Below are 16,874 nucleotides of genomic sequence, written 5' to 3'. Positions count from 1 at the left end.
GGACTTTAACATTGATTATGCTGCTGCTTGTGCTACACAAATATCCTTGGTCAACATATTTGAATCGTATGGTCTAACAATGCACGTTGATTCTCCTACAAGGATTACAAAAACTTCATCTACCATAATTGATTATACAGTCTCAGATTTCTCACCCCTTGATGTTCACTCTACCATAGGCGTAACCAGGGGGGGGTTTTGGGGGTTGTAACCCCCCCATTGGGATGTACTTTGAGCTCTCTACGCTTAACACCATAGCCCTCAGAGACCTTCCAGTAGTTGTAACCCCCCCCTTTCAGGTAGTTGTAACCCCCCCCTTAGGATCATCCTGGTTACGCCTATGCACTCTACAATTATTAATGCTGGACTATCTGATCATGAAGCAGTTTATACGAAGTTTAATATCTCCAGCAAACCCTCCTCGAAAACCCGACGTTTAGGCAGGATTTTTTCCACCCGGAACTTTCGTAAATTCCAAAATTTATGCTTAACCTCTGAGTGGCGCTTTCCTGCCATGGACGTGGATAATAATTTCAGTGAATTCTTAGATAAGCTTATCTGTATCTTCAATAAAGCATTTCCTTTAATTGCAATTAAGCCAAAACATCACAAACCCTGGACTACTAAAGGTATCCGAATATCTTCCAAGAATATGCGTTCCCTTCTCTATATCAAGAAATTTACTACCAACGTCTCTATCACTGAATATATCACCAAGTACAGGGCAACCTATCTTAAACTTATAAAATCAGCTAAAAAAGTCTACTACCAGGACCGTCTGGGAAGCTCCAAAAGTGTTGCAAAAGAAACTTGGTCCATAATAAACGATCTTCGAAATAAAACCCACACTGCTCAAACACTTTCCCTTCCAGACCCTAAAAATCTAAATGAATACTTTGTTAATGTGAGTAAAAATATTACATCAACTATTTTGCCACAACAAGATCCAATTTCCTATCTCCCTAATTCAAGAAAGGTCTCGAATTCATTCTTTATAAAACCAGTCGATAAATCTGAACTGATCCAAACAATCAATAGTATCAAAAGCAAATCTTCATGTAGTACTGATGGTCTATCGATAAAAATTTTCTAATCTTCCAGAAAATGTGTTAGAAGTCCTCATTCTACTAATTAATGATTCTTTTGAGAAAGGTAAATTTCCAGAGTGCCTGAAGATAGCCATCATTATTCCTCTTCATAAGGGTGGTGAAATATCTAATACCTGCAATTATAGACCTATTGCAGTACTACCGGTACTCTCCAAAATTATTGAGAGACTCATAAAAGCCCGACTTATGTCCTTTCTAGTTGAAAACAACATTTTTTTCACAAAATCAGTTTGGCTTTTTAAATAATAAATGCACCACTGATGCCATGTTTTCTGTACTACATGAGGTTTATCAAACACTGAACAATAATCTTCACACTGCCACTGTTTTTTGTGACTACGCCAAAGCTTTTGATTGTGTAAATCACAACATTTTTATAAAAAAACTAAATTTCTACGGAATTCGAGGCATTTCTTTAGATTGGTTCCAATCTTACTTGGATGATAGGAAACAACTGGTTAGAGCAAATGATACAGACTCTAGTCTCACAAACATTGTATGTGGGGTACCTCAAGGTTCAGTATTGGGTCCTCTACTTTTCCTTATGTTTATTAATGATATCACTAATTTAAAAATCGATGGAAAAATCTTTCTTTTTGATGATGATACCAGTATCACTTGGAGCAACTTAAATATTGCAACTCTTCATGCTACTATAACTTCTGATCTACTTACAATAAAAACCTGGTCTGACTCAAATTTACTCTCGTTTAACGTAGATAAAACAGTAGCATTGTCTTATAAAGGAGCTCTTCAACCATAACAGCCAGATCAGTACCGTTGATTCTGTAAAATTTCTTGGTATTTTTTTAGACAGGAACCTTAAATGGTCCCTCCATATCGATTTGTTACGGAAGAAACTCTCTTCAGCTTGCTATGCTATAAGATCTGTTTCGAATGAACTCAATTTAGCATCTTCCAAAATAACATATTTTTCTTTGTTCGAGTCACATCTTCGTTATGGTCTTCCTTTTTGGGGTTCTGGTACAGCTGCCCAATTCGATGTTATTTTCAAATTACAAAAAAGAGCAATAAGATATCTGTTTGGCCTCAGAAGAACAACACATTGCAGAAGTTATTTTAAAGATCACGGAATTTTAACCCTTCCATCTTTGTATATTTTAGAAACTGTTTGCTTAATTCGTAAACATCTACATGTCTTTCCACCAAGACCTAATCATGACTACTTCAAGAGAAATTCTACGTTTGACGTCTATTTGCCGACCCCGTCCTCGGAGTTCGTAAAGAAATCGATATTATATTCCGCAAAAAAAATGTACAACCATCTCCCCCTACAACTAAAATCTGCACCATCTTTCCACAAATTCCGTAAACTGACAAAAGCCTACCTGTCTGAAAGACCATATTATTCAGTAGAAGATTTTTTTAGTCAATAACTAAGAAATTACAGTACACTTTGCACAAGTAGTATTTTTATTATTTTTTTATCTATATTTGGGTGTCATATGCAGCAGCTTAACTTTTTAACTTTTAAACCTTTTTTATTAATTATTAGGTAGGTTACACTATGCATTTGCAATTTATTTAAATTTTTGCAATTGATTATTTCTGTTTTAACTTCATTATTATTATTATTTAAATATATTGACGATTTATGTAATTTTAGTAAATTGGATTGTTACTGTTTTGTTTTTTTGACTATTTATAAGCTTTGTCGATAGAATTGTAAAAATTTTCATGGCAATAAAGCATATTTCTATTCTGTTCTATAGATGTATTGTATTGTGCATATTTTATGTATTTCATATTTTTGGAATTATAATGGAGTTTCTCTGTAAGTACAGTCGAATCCGCTTATTGGAATAGCCGTCGTGCCAAGAAAAAGTATTCCTATAACAGGGATATTCTAATAACCGATCATATAAGCCTAGTAAAAACGTTTTAGGATCTCAAATTTCTATTTCTTAAACCGGGATATTCCATTAACCGGTATTCTAATAAGCGGGTTCGACTGTATACCGTATTTTATTAAGTTTTATCATATTCTCCGGCTAACCCGGATTTTCGATAACCCGGATCGGCCGCGGTCCCGATTAATCCGACTTATCGAGGTTCCACTGTACTTTCTTTTACCCACAATGCGTTCTGGGTATTTCGCTTCGGCCAATGTCCGAATAAAATGCTCACTCCGCGACGCGATGTGGGTAAATCACGTTGTCCACATCGCGAAGTGAGTAAAAATTTCGGACATTGTCCGAATTCGGAGATTGAGCGTAACATATACCAAACGTTCTGCTACCGGTGAAAAGGCAAAGAAACCTACCAGAAACTCTACCGACAAACGAAGACAGGAGATTCCTTAGATACTTTTAAGATAATTCAGCCCAATTTATCTAGTCCGAAAATGCTTCTTAAGGGAGCTAGAGCTCTTTGAAGATGGCGTCATGAAATTAGTTTTTCTTAAATACCTCTAGAACGCTTCTATTTAGAAAAACGAAAATTGGTATGCATATTTACTTTTCAGAGATGAATCGATTCCATCAATTGCAAATTTGTAGTACCGGTCATAGGCGTCCGTTTTGGGTAGAGCAACGGGTATTTTATCGCGTAACTTTTTTGTCCTTAACTTTTATGCATTTCTGACACTGGATTATTAAATTGTGAGGTAATATAGTACTAAAAGGTACTCTTGTTTTAAGTCGGTAGGACACACTGTTTTCTAGAAAAATGGATTTGAAAGTTTTTTGTTTTTGGAATTTGAAAAACAATTGGAAGAACTTTTCAACAAAAAACGAAGTTTTTTGCCAACATAAAGTAAGAGTAACTTTTAGTACTCGAATACCTCATAATTTAATAATCTAGTGTCAAAAATGCTCAAAAATTCAAGACAAGAAAGGTATGCTATAAAATAACAGTTGACCTACCCAAAACGGACGCCTATGACCGGTACTAGAAATTCGCAATTAATGAAATCGATTTATCTCTGGAATATAAATAAATGTACCAGTTTTCGTCTTTCTAAACAGTTTTTTTTTGATTTTTTTTTAATTCTTCTTCTTAACGTGCCCTATCAAGTCCCCTTGACGTTGGCGATTAACATGGCGAAACTGTCTCTGTCTCGAGCTATTCTAAATAGGTGTTCTGCTTTCTTTATTCCTGTCCACTCCCGGATATTCTTCAACCAAGAGGCCTGCTTTCTACCAATTCCTCTGCGTCCTTCGATTTTACCCATCATAATAAGTTGAAGAATATTATACCGGTCTCCCCTTACTACGTGTCCAAAATAGGCCATCTTTCTATATTTGATGTTATCAAGCAGCTCGCGGGTAGCATTTGCTCTCTTAAGGACTGCCACATTTGTCAGCATAGCCGTCCATGGTATTTTTAGAATACGTCTGTGCAGCCACATTTCAAAGGCCTCCAAACGGTTAATGGTGGATATTTTTAATGTCCATGCTTCGACACCATACAAGAGGACTGACCAAATGTAGCATTTAATCATGCGCTTTCGAAGTTGAAGTTGCAAGGTATCATTACAGAAGAATGACCTCATTTTTAAAAATGTCGTGCGGGCTATCTCGATTCTACATTTTATCTCTTTATCTGGATCTAGTTGTTCAGTAATATGGCAACCAAGATATTTAAAACTGGGTACTCTTTGAATCATATGACCATCAACATATAACCGTGAATCTTGATGGGCCAAACGGCTAAATACCATGTACTTTGTTTTTGAACAGTTTATATTTAGGCCAAAATCTCTTCCCACTCTGTCAATGGCATTTAAAAGGTGTTGTAATCCATTCATATCATCACTTAAAATAACTGTATCGTCTGCATATCTGATTGTATTTATCAGAATTCCATTAACCTTCACACCCCATTCCAAATTATGCAGCGCTTCCTTAAATATTCTATCTGAATACAAATTGAACAACAGTGGGGACAGTATACAACCCTGTCTGACGCCTCTTTGTATTTTGCATATTTCTGTTGATTTTCCATTTATGCAAGCTGTCGCTGTTTGACGCCAGTATAATTTTTCTATGATTCGTACATCTTGACTATCAACTCTTTTATCCTTTAGTATTTTAATTAATTTGTGATGTTGTACTCGATCAAAGGCCTTCTCATAGTCAATAAATACAGCAAAGACGTCTTTCCTTTGATCTCGACATTTCTGCAATAACACATTTAGTGCAAAGAGTGCGTCCCGGGTTCCCAATCCATTTCTGAAGCCAAATTGTGTTTCATCCTGGTCTTCTTCACATTTATCTCTGATTCTATAAATGTGAAGAAGACCAGGATGAAACACAATTTGGCTTCAGAAATGGACTGGGAACCCGGGACGCACTCTTTGCACTAAATGTGTTATTGCAGAAATGTCGAGATCAAAGGAAAGACGTCTTTGCTGTATTTATTGACTATGAGAAGGCCTTTGAGAATTCATAAAGCGAAAAATTTTCAAATCGATTTTTCTAGAAAACGGTGTGTCCTACCGATTTAAAACAAGAGTACCTTTTAGTACTAGAATACTTGACAATTTAATAATCCAGTGTCAGAAATGCATAAAAGTTAAAGATAAAAAAGTTATGCGATAAAATAACCGTTGCCCTACCTAAAACGGACGCCTATGATCGGTACTAGAAATTTGCAACAGATGGATTAGATTTATATCTTGAAGATAAATACGCGTACCAATTTTTGTTTTTCTAAATAGAAGCATTCTGGAGGTATTTAAGAAAAACTAATTACAAGACGCCATCTTCAAAGAGCTCTAGCTCCCTTAGGAAGCATTTTCGGACTAAGTGAGTTGGGTTAAATTATCTTAAAATTATCTGAAGAATCTCCTGTCTTCGTTTGTCGGTAGAGTTTCTGGACACCCTGTATATTCATGTCTTTTGTTGTGAATAAAAGATGTTATTAAAATACTAGCTTAACACCTGCTTAAGGTGTTGATTAACACCACGCACTTTATGTACATTATTAAATAATTTTTCTAGTTAAAAGTTTATGCACCACCCACACAACGCGACGCTCGGAGGTTTTCAGTCCAGTCATTAACTATCTCAGCGTACGATACTCCTTCTGAAGCGGACATCTTAGTAATTTGCAACAAAGATACCGAAGGTGAGCACTTATCAATTCTATTAATAAATCGTATATCACGTTGGCTGCCATAATGTTAAAAACAATGGTCGCTACGGCCACGAGGCTCCTGTTTCTATGCTATATTGAGACATCTACGGTGTGTCACGCGGATGTTATCCTGTGCAACCTGAGCCAGTGCCGGATTAAGAATCTTGAGGCCCCTAGGCAACCAAAGCTATGAGGCCCCTTAAGAGTTACTTTTTTTTATAAAAGTTACTTTTTTATAATTTGAGATTTTTGGTATCTCTAATAATTTTAAAGTTATTTTGAAAACAAAAGCATTTTTTTCAAAATTAAAAATTCTACTATAACCAATTTGTTTAAAAATAAGCACTTTGAATATATGACACTTACAGATCTGATCATATAAATAAAACAGAGGCGGTTGCCACCCCTTTTCAAGGGGAGAAAATTATTTTATTAAAAATAACCTCATAAATGGACAGAGGGATTAATTTTTAGCCAAAAATATGGTATATCAAGTCATCAAAATAAATCAATGCTTTTTGAGTTACTAAAGATCAAAGATTTTAATTTTTTGTGAAAAAAATACATGTTTTAAATCGGTTAAATACAATAAATTCCTTAATTAAAAACCTTTTAATAATAATATTAATTCAAATTAAGTTATAGTTAATTGAGAGTCTATTTTTTTTCCTCCAAGTTCTTAAGTCTACTGTCCGTAAATACGTGCAAATGACCTGCGTCATAAAAACTATACAATCAATAATTTTCAAATGGATTATAGGTGCATATTCAAGCTTAAATATCGGGAACACGATGTATTTTACAAAAATAGTTATTTATGAAACAGTTCGTGAAGTACGCTTTTTGCGAACGCACACGATTTTTAGAGCACGAGCGACAACGGAGCGAGTGCTATAAATCGCGTAAGTTAGCAAAAAGTACTTCACGCACAGTTTCATACAATATTTTATATACGATAAACAAATAAAAAAAGCTCTCTAAAAAAAACTCTTTGTCACTGGAATTCATTTCTATTCTAAAATTTTTAGAACTTTGAAATTTAAAAATTCTAACTACTTTCAAACCACAAAACTGTCAAAACTTTTGTTGTAATTCATTGCTCATATTGTCATATCACCATGACAACGCGAAAGTTAAGGATTGTCACCATGACAACTCGAAAGTTGAAAACAGTGCGAAAAAGTAAATCCCATTTAAAATACATTGTTACTTCACGCAAACTTTAAATCCTTCACGCACTGCTATCTATGTATAGACAGTTTTCACAAACTAAAAACTTATACATAATATGACATAGAGTAGATAAATATACTTATTAAACACTTGTCAAAGTAATCAGGTAAACCTATGAAATGAATGAGTTAATAGATTTAATAATAACATCAAAATTAAGCAAGTTATGGTGAAAATAAGAGGACACTTTCAAATTTTTTAGAAAAAAGTGAAAAATAAAACATCGTTATTTCCACAAAATTAAAATTTATAGTAATTCTTATATATATACTTTAGCATTAGTAAGAACCTCAAATATTTTGACCGGTTTAGAATGAATATTTTTGAAATAAATATGATTTAAATTTTTTTTCCATATAAGTACATAGCTTTCATTTTCTTTGGATAATAACTCCAAAAATATACATAGTGATAAAAAATTGTAATAAATATATATAATTTATTCTGCGAAGTTTATAAGGAAAGATTGATGATACTTTTGCATAATTATTTATTACTAATAAATGCATTTTTGTTTTCACCCAATTTTGAAACAATGTGAAAACTTTGTATTATCCACGTCCGTCTGTCTGTAATCACAACTCCTCCGTCAATATACCAGCTAGAATGACAAATGAGGTGTCAAATGAAAGCTGATAATCCAAGGATGGTACTAAAGGTGAGATATTTGACCTTGGCGGTCTGTCCGACCGCGAATATAACTCCTCCATCATTATACCAGGTAGAATGACAAATGAGGTGTCAAATGAAAGCTTATAATCCAAGGATGGTACTAAAAGTGAGATATTTGACCTAGGCTGTGTTTCCGTCGGTCGGTACGACCGCGAATATAACTCCTCCGTCATTATACCAGGTAGAATGACAAATGAGGTGTCAAATGAAAGCTTATAACCAAGGATGGTACTAAAGGTGAGATATTTGACTTAGGCGGTCTGTGCGTCGGTCCCTCCGACCGCGAATATAACTCCTCCATCATTATACCAGCTTGAATGATACATGAGGTGTCTAAAAGCTTATAATCCAAGGATGGTACTAAAGGTGAGATATTTGACCAAGGCTGTCTTTCCGTCGGTCCGTACGACCGCGAATATAACTTCTCCGTCATTATACCAGGTAGAATGACAAATGAGGTGTCAAATGAAAGCTGATAATCCAAGAATGGTACTAAAGGTGAGATATTTGACCCAGGCTGTCTTTCCGTCGGTCCGTACGACCGGGAATATAACCCCTTCGTCATTATACCATGTAGAATGACAAATGAGGTGTCAAATGAAAGCTGATAATCCAAGGATGGTACTAAAGGTGAGATATTTGACCTAGGCAGTCTGTCCGTCGGTCCGTCCGACCGCGAATAGAACTCCTCCATCATTATACCAGCTTGAATGATACATGAGGTGTCTAAAAGCTTATAATCCAAGGATGGTACTAAAGGTGAGATATTTGACCAAGGCTGTCTTTCCGTCGGTCCGTACGACCGCGAATATAACTTCTCCGTCATTATACCAGGTAGAATGACAAATGAGGTGTCAAATGAAAGCTGATAATCCAAGAATGGTACTAAAGGTGAGATATTTGACCCAGGCTGTCTTTCCGTCGGTCCGTACGACCGGGAATATAACCCCTTCGTCATTATACTATGTATAATGACAAATGAGGTGTCAAATGAAAGCTGATAATCCAAGGATGGTACTAAAGGTGAGATATTTGACCTAGGCAGTCTGTCCGTCGGTCCGTCCGACCGCGAATAGAACTCCTCCATCATTATACCAGCTTGAATGATACATGAGGTGTCTAAAAGCTTATAATCCAAGGATGGTACTAAAGGTGAGATATTTGACCAAGGCTGTCTTTCCGTCGGTCCGTACGACCGCGAATATAACTTCTCCGTCATTATACCAGGTAGAATGACAAATGAGGTGTCAAATGAAAGCTGATAATCCAAGAATGGTACTAAAGGTGAGATATTTGACCCAGGCTGTCTTTCCGTCGGTCCGTACGACCGGGAATATAACCCCTTCGTCATTATACTATGTATAATGACAAATGAGGTGTCAAATGAAAGCTGATAATCCAAGGATGGTACTAAAGGTGAGATATTTGACCTAGGCAGTCTGTCCGTCGGTCCGTCCGACCGCGAATAGAACTCCTCCATCATTATACCAGCTAGAATGATAAATGAGGTGTCAAATGAAAGCTTATAATCCAAGGATGGTACTAAAGGTGAGATATTTGACCTAGGCAATCTTTCTGTCGGTCCGTACGACCGCCAATATAACTCCTCCGCCATTATACCGGGTAGAATGACAAATGAGGTGACAAATGTCAAAGTTTAGTAAAAATGACTCAAAATTAGTAAATTCGTATATTAATCCACGGAAAGGTACACGTAAAATTCAAATATCGTTTTCCAGTTCTACTTTCGATTACTTTGGGTGAAAACCTAGGACTTACGAAGTCCAATTACTTGTTTATTTACTTTTTTTAAACCAAGTTGAAAATATAGCTCATGCTCTTTCATTGCGGATTGTATAAAATTTAAACAATTGAATGAACCGCTTTGAAATTTTTGTCACATATTAAACACCAAAGAACCCTCATTTGACAATAATTTCAAAGCTGTACATTCATTTTTACAATAGTTATGCGAAATTAATTTTTTTGCAATTTTGACCTTTTTCGCAATTATATTAACCTTTGTAATAATCCATTACTATATCAAACTTTGAGTATCAATTGAGTGTATCAAACTTTGTAATAATCCATTTTAAAGTTTTTTCCATACTCTCGAAGATGTTTGTACTAAAAACCCATAAGTTTCACTGTTTTAAAATGATTTGAAAAAAAAAGGAAAAATGCCGTTTTTTGACACTAAATTGTTTATAAATAAAAATGGCCGCCAGATCCTACGCAGGAAATAGTTACAATTTGCTCTCATAGGCATTACTTGTCGAAAAAACGCTTCAGTATCCTTGCTCTTGAAGTGCCATGGAAAAAACCTTAGGTATTACCCTGGACTATATACATTTTATTGAAAATAACTTACCTGGTTTAAATATTGTAGAGATCAAAACAAATGATTAAATTCCAATATTATACCAAGCACAACAGATAAATACCCTAAGTCAAAAATTAAGGTGTCTGGCGATCACTTAAAAGTGCCCTGCACTGCTTTAAAATGAAGAGTTATTAGAATAAAATATTAATCAATCTGATGTCTGATGTGCAAATTTATAAAATCAACTATTGCATTTAACTACACGATAACAATTATTCTCTTCCAAAGAACAAACAAAACCAAACTAAGAAAAGATGACTTCGATATAAATATTAGATTGAAAGAACCATCGATGTTTAAATAAAACCACCCAACACCAATAATATTAAGTTTTAGTATATACAATAGAATTATAAAACTTCATAGAATGTACGTGGCAAATGTCCAAATTCAAATAAATTTATTATAGTTGATATAACTTTATCCCATTGTAGGTACTTATATTGCTAAAATCTTGTATTTACTAGGTTAACTGAAATGTTTTTCAACAGTTTAGGTATAAAAATATTTTAGTAGGTGTTACTCAAAACAGATACAACTTGTAGAAACATATTGTTTAGAATTTAGAATATATTGTCAGTTGGGTGAAGGTAAAAATTTAGCAAATTTTTATATTTTAACAATTTTATAGTTTTCGTTTTGGGCTCTGCGAGGGCTGCGAGGCCCCCTTTGGGGCCGAGGACCCTAGGCAACTGCCTACTTTGCCTAATGGTTAATCCGGCACTGCCTGAGACACAACATTTGTGTCTCACGGCCACCAACGTGATATACAGTGTGGTGCAAATAAAAGGATTCATTTCGTTATTTCTTAAGCCGGTAACTTTAAGGAAGAATCCCGAAACAGGACGATTTTTATTTTTAAATTATGATCATTGACATAATATGGTGCAAATAAAGAAAGGAATAAATTCGTTATTTCACCATCCGGTAACTTCAAAGAAAAATCTTGAAACGGGTCGAATTTTATTTTTAAATTATGATTGTTTAAGCCCATGCGGGCTTGATAACGTAATCGATGAGTTTTTAAGTGAGAATCGGGGTCGTGTGCTAGCTGATTTGAAAGGTAGAAATTAATTGATACTAAAAGAAGATTGTATGTAATTTATTTAATTCAAAATACATCTTACTGCTTTTGGAAAACAAATGTATTCACTACTGTACTGCTGTCGGTTTATTTAACAAATTCAATGTTTAAATTACCAAGAAGCAGGTGGGTGGCAGCTTGAACATTAGACCAGTAAGGATCTGCGAAAAAACGTCTATTTTTGGATGTGAGAGGTGGCATTCGGATTTTTGCAGATAAAGTTAGGTGACACCTTTAGTAATAATAATTGACTTATGCTCCTTCTCAAATATGCCCGGAACATTAATAAAAAAATTAAAATATTTAAAAATTTCGAAAAACATCGATTTTTTTTCTGCTATCTTTGCTTATAACTTTAAAACGATTCGTTTTGGAACAAAGTCGTAGAGAAATAAAATAAAGATAATTAAATTTTGTATGATATACGAGTGGTAAAAAATGTCTTAAGGTATTACCTGTCCTGCAATATAGCAATAAATACAAAATAAGGGGGCAAAATAAGTCTGTTGTTATTCAATATTTTTTACCCATTTTGGTGGCACATAGAACCTTAGTAATTCGCTTAGGAAATTCTTTGTAACATACTTAAATCGTATACCAAATTTCATTAAAATCGACCTAATAAATTTTGCATAATATATTTGCAATCTAAATGTTTTTAAAAAAGTTCAAATTTTTTAAAATCTTTCTGAACAAAAACTAGACCATATTATAGAAGTTGGCTAATTTTTTTACATATAAAGAGGTGCTATACCTATCTAATACGCTTTACAGAATTAAAATCGGATTATTTAAGGGGCCTCAGTAATGTTTTAAATTTATAAACAATTTTTTGGCTTATAAACAAATAGCTTTGTTTAATACTAAAAAAATTAATTTTTAGCAATGCAAATAATTAAAACCGGTATAATTTGACTTAAACTTTCAAATGATGTGAGCAGAATTGCTATTTTATTTTTTAATCAAACGTTATTCGCGTTCCAAAATTGCAGATTCTCGATTTTTTGAAAGTTCCACCGCGTTTATCTCGAAAACTATGCATCCTACGAAAAAACTTGTAAGAACATATTTTGTTTAGAATTACCCAAGAAATACAAAAAAATGTTTTATTTTGCGAAAAATCGATGTTCTGTAATTCCTCAAGTTCTTTGTTGATAACAATCTTATCGACATCCGGATCAACTGTTACCCAAAAAAATCGTGTTATACGGGTCAAAATACATAAGAAAACTTGGGTAAGTCCATCTAAATAAAGGAGCCCGTAGCACCCCCTCCTGGCCACAGCACTAATTTGTTTATAAGCCAAAAAATTGTTTATAAATTTAAAACATTGCTGAAGCTGCTTAAATAATCCGATTTCAATTCTGTAAAGTGCATTAGATAGGTGGAGTACTTCTTTATATGTAAAAAAATTGACAAATCTTTGTATGTTCTAGTTTTTGTTGTGCAAAATTTTAAAAAATTTTAATTTTTTAAAAAAGTTTAGATTGCAAAATTATTATGCAAAATCTAGTAAGTCAATTTTAATGAAATTTGGTGTACGATTCTAGCACATTACAAAAATTTTCTAAGCGAATTAGGAATGTTCCAAGTGTAACCTAAGTGATGGAAAATCATTGAATAAGGACAGGCTTGTTTTGCCCCCTTATTTTATATAATTCTATTTTGAAGCAAGGGTGATAAATTAAGACATTTTTAGCCAATCGCATCTGATAGAAAATTTAATTATCTTTGTTTTATTTCTGTACGACTTTGTTGTAAAATGAATAGTTTTTAAGTTATAAGCAAAAAAAGTAGAAAAAAAAACGAAATTTTTTGAAATTTTTAAATATTTTATTTTTTTTATTAATGTTCCGGGCATATTTGAGAAGGAGCATAATTCAATTATTATTAACGAAGTTGTCGCCTAACTTTATCCGCAAAAATCTGAATGCCACCTCTCACATCCACCTAAAAACAGATCCTTACTGGTTTACATTGAATTTATGTGAAAAGCAATATATATTTGTCAAGTAAAATACCACAAATTTTATATATAAAAAATTAAGACTATAAACTGCGATAGAAAATCAGTTTAGTGGAACAAGGTTGCAACATCACTAAAATTCATCAAAATGCATTGGTTAAAACCTTTTAACATTTCGTGTGGAAATGTAAGGGAATAAAAAAAACCATTTTTAGTTTTCCGTTGAAGGCAAGTTTAAGTAAAATTCCCAATATTCTGGATTAGTAATATAAGCAGACATATCCACTAAGTTGTTTTTTTTTTCTTTACTGGCAAAGGATTCTTATATAACACAGGAAAACTTTCAATTGGAATGGCAACTGGTGGCAAAAAACGATTTCTTAACTTCTCTTTCTTTTTTAATCAAGACTCTGTACTCGTGGACTATTCTCAAGTAGTCCAAGGTCGCAATACATTGTGGCTTGCATTGGCTATAACTTCAATACAATCTTTTGGATGATATATTGGTGCAGTTTCTTTCTTGCGATAAATAAGGGCGAAATCCCTATCGCAGGGTAAGCAGCTGTGCCCCCTGATGCAAAATTTTTGTTCCACAGATATAAAATAACTAATAGTAACCAGGTACTGGTATAATGCAATACTACGCCAGTTATTATTTTGTCTTATAAATTGGTCTGACCAAACAATTAATTTTCTGTCTGTTTTTTATGGACTTAAAGTTAGTGGTAATATATTTCAGTAGGCAGGATGTTGTTTCAGCTGAACCTTTTTTGCTACAATTTTATGCCATTGGCACATAAAACCCTCGTTTGCACCCATATTATGGATTGCTTTTATTTTATGTTTTCTTTGATTGTCCTTCCACTCACTAAACCTAATTTTTCTTTTTCGCGATTTACGTATTTACCTGCTTTTCTGTGGCCAAACCTACAATAACACATGCTACATCCGCCATGTCTAATATTTCGATGTTACAACCCTATTCGCCGCGGCTTTACTTGAATAGTCTAATAAAAATGAAAACAGGTGGTTTTCTGCGACCAATTGCATACCAGTATAGAGAAATGATGGTTACAATATTATTCCGCTAATAACATTATATATCTATGAATAACACTGATTCACAAATATTGAGGGTTACAACCTTATTCGGGGCGAACATTCAATTAAAGTTTAAAAAATCTTATACCTACACTGATCCTAATAATATATATGATATTAATTTGTTTTGTTTTGCTCTTTGTAGAAGATGACAGTCAGTTTACATTACAGTTTTGTAATAACATTAAATCGGATGGAGATAAGGAAAACATCATTACACTTGCCAGTTGTGTCGGTTCATTAACGTCTCCAATAATCATTTCTACTCTTACCAGACACTTTTATTTCACACCTAGTGAATTACGAGGTCACCACTTGGTGATCCATAAAGATCAGCAACAATTAAAAGAGCATGTAGAAGATATACACAATCTTATGAAAAATAACAAGTTGGTAGAACACAAAAAGAAACATGGGATACTTGATAGTTTTAGAGAAGTATTTAGGAAATCTGACGCCAATAAGTCTACTTCGCCATCTACTAGCGCTACGGTCAGTGATGGACCCCCATCTGAAAGCAATAAGCCGCCCAGTTCTCAGCAAAAACGGCCAAGTGGTCCTTCTTCTACAAGGAGTAGAAAAATGTCACAAAGTGAACCTGAAGGTAGCCGATCTAGTACAAAAAGACCACCTTGGAGATGATTGATTAAACTAATTATTTAAGTACCTATACAATTTTTTGTTATGTATCCCTATTTATCTATTTAATATATCATTAAATAAAATACTTTTACTTATACTTGTCATTTGTAATGTATGTATATAAAAATTTAGCGAAAATTGTTTTCCTCTTACCGTTTATACTAAAATGTATAATTAACAGAAAATAATGAAATAAACTTACGTGCATAGAAATCGGCGCACCTAAAAATTTGGTCATTTTTGAAGTCTCGTATTTTCTAAACCTGTTGGCCGATTTAAGTGATTTTTTTAATATGTTATAGCCTTATTCTTCAACAATATCGCTGTAATAATATTGTTGCTGAACAGGTAAGTGTTATTTTATACCGGGTGTAACAATGATAGTGTGTTTTTCCTCAAAGTTCGGAACACCCTGTGGAATATTCTAGCGCAGGGGTTCTCAATCTGTGGTACATGTACCACTGGTGGTACATTTCATTAGGTGCGGTGGTACACAAAACGCAAAACCACTGCCAAAATTCAGCATATTTGTAGTTAATTAGATTATCTACCTCCATAAATCTTCAGTTAGGTGGTACCAAAAATAATTATAAGAATTTTGGTGGTACATGGCTCAAAAACATTGAAAACCACTGTTCTAGCGTATATAAAATATTGAAATTAAAACCCAACTGTAGCCTTGGGCTTTCTTAACATTTTTCTTTTTGATTCATTCGCTTATGTTGGATAATAAAAAAGTTAGGTATTTTAACAACTAGCAACGTTCTTCATCAATACAGGGTGTTTCTAAATAAGTACGACAAACTTTAAGGGGTAATTCTGCATGAAAAAATAATGACCGTTAGGTTTATATTCATATGTTCGCAAATGCTTCGTTTCAGAAATACGGGATGTTGAATTTGTTCGTACAATCTGACGATTTATTTATTGCTCTAAAACCGCACGAGATATACAAATGAAATTCTTCTTCTTCTTCAGCCTGTGTTCGTCCACTTCTGGACATAGGCCTCTTCCATTTGCTTCCATCGATTTCTACTCTTGGCAATTCTCCTCCACTGTTTGCCCGCGACTTGTTTGATATCATCTGCCCACCTCTTCTGCGGTCTGCCTACTCCTCGCCTGTTCTCTCTTGGTCTCCAGTTTGTTAGTCTCTGTGTCCATTTTTTGGGATTATCTCGGGCAACATGTCCGACCCATTGCCACTTGAGCCTTGCTATACGTTCTGCGACATCAGTAATCTTTGTTCTTTCACGAATGTCGATATTTCGAATTTTGTCTCTCAAACTAATCCCTAGCATGGCCCTCTCCATCGCTCTTTGAGTTGTACTGAGCTGCTCTAAGGTTTTCTTTGTAAAGGCCATGGTCTCCAGTCCGTATGTAGTTACAGGCAAGATACATTTGTCATAAACTCTACGTTTTAGACACATGGGTATATCTCTATTCTTCAAGATAAAGCCTAAAGCTTTCTTGCCGAAAGCTACCCAAGACAATTGTATGCGTCTTTTTATTTCGGCTATTTGGTTTTCTTTGCCGATTTTGATGGTATGTCCAAGATATATATAGTGGTCTACATTTTCAAGACTG

The 16,874-nt window shown here is 34.2% G+C and overlaps 1 protein-coding gene across 2 annotated transcripts in view; it reads left to right on the top strand.

Moving 5' to 3' along the window:
• LOC114327987 (uncharacterized) overlaps nucleotides 1-15,387 on the top strand; it is a 46,968-nt gene extending 31,581 nt beyond the window's left edge. For both annotated transcript variants that reach the window (XM_050642017.1, XM_050642016.1), the window contains 2 exons: nucleotides 6,074-6,200; nucleotides 14,794-15,387. In XM_050642017.1, the coding sequence (XP_050497974.1) occupies nucleotides 6,074-6,200; nucleotides 14,794-15,290 (624 nt within the window). In that variant the 3' untranslated portion in view covers nucleotides 15,291-15,387. The remainder of the gene's footprint in view (nucleotides 1-6,073; nucleotides 6,201-14,793) is intronic.
• The last annotated feature ends 1,487 nt before the right edge of the window (nucleotides 15,388-16,874 follow it).

The sequence above is a fragment of the Diabrotica virgifera genome, chromosome 1 (assembly GCF_917563875.1).
Source record: "Diabrotica virgifera virgifera chromosome 1, PGI_DIABVI_V3a".
In the NCBI taxonomy this organism is placed as follows: domain Eukaryota; kingdom Metazoa; phylum Arthropoda; class Insecta; order Coleoptera; family Chrysomelidae; genus Diabrotica; species Diabrotica virgifera.
Note: the sequence above shows the minus strand (reverse complement) of the source record. Positions and strands in the feature narration are given on the sequence as shown.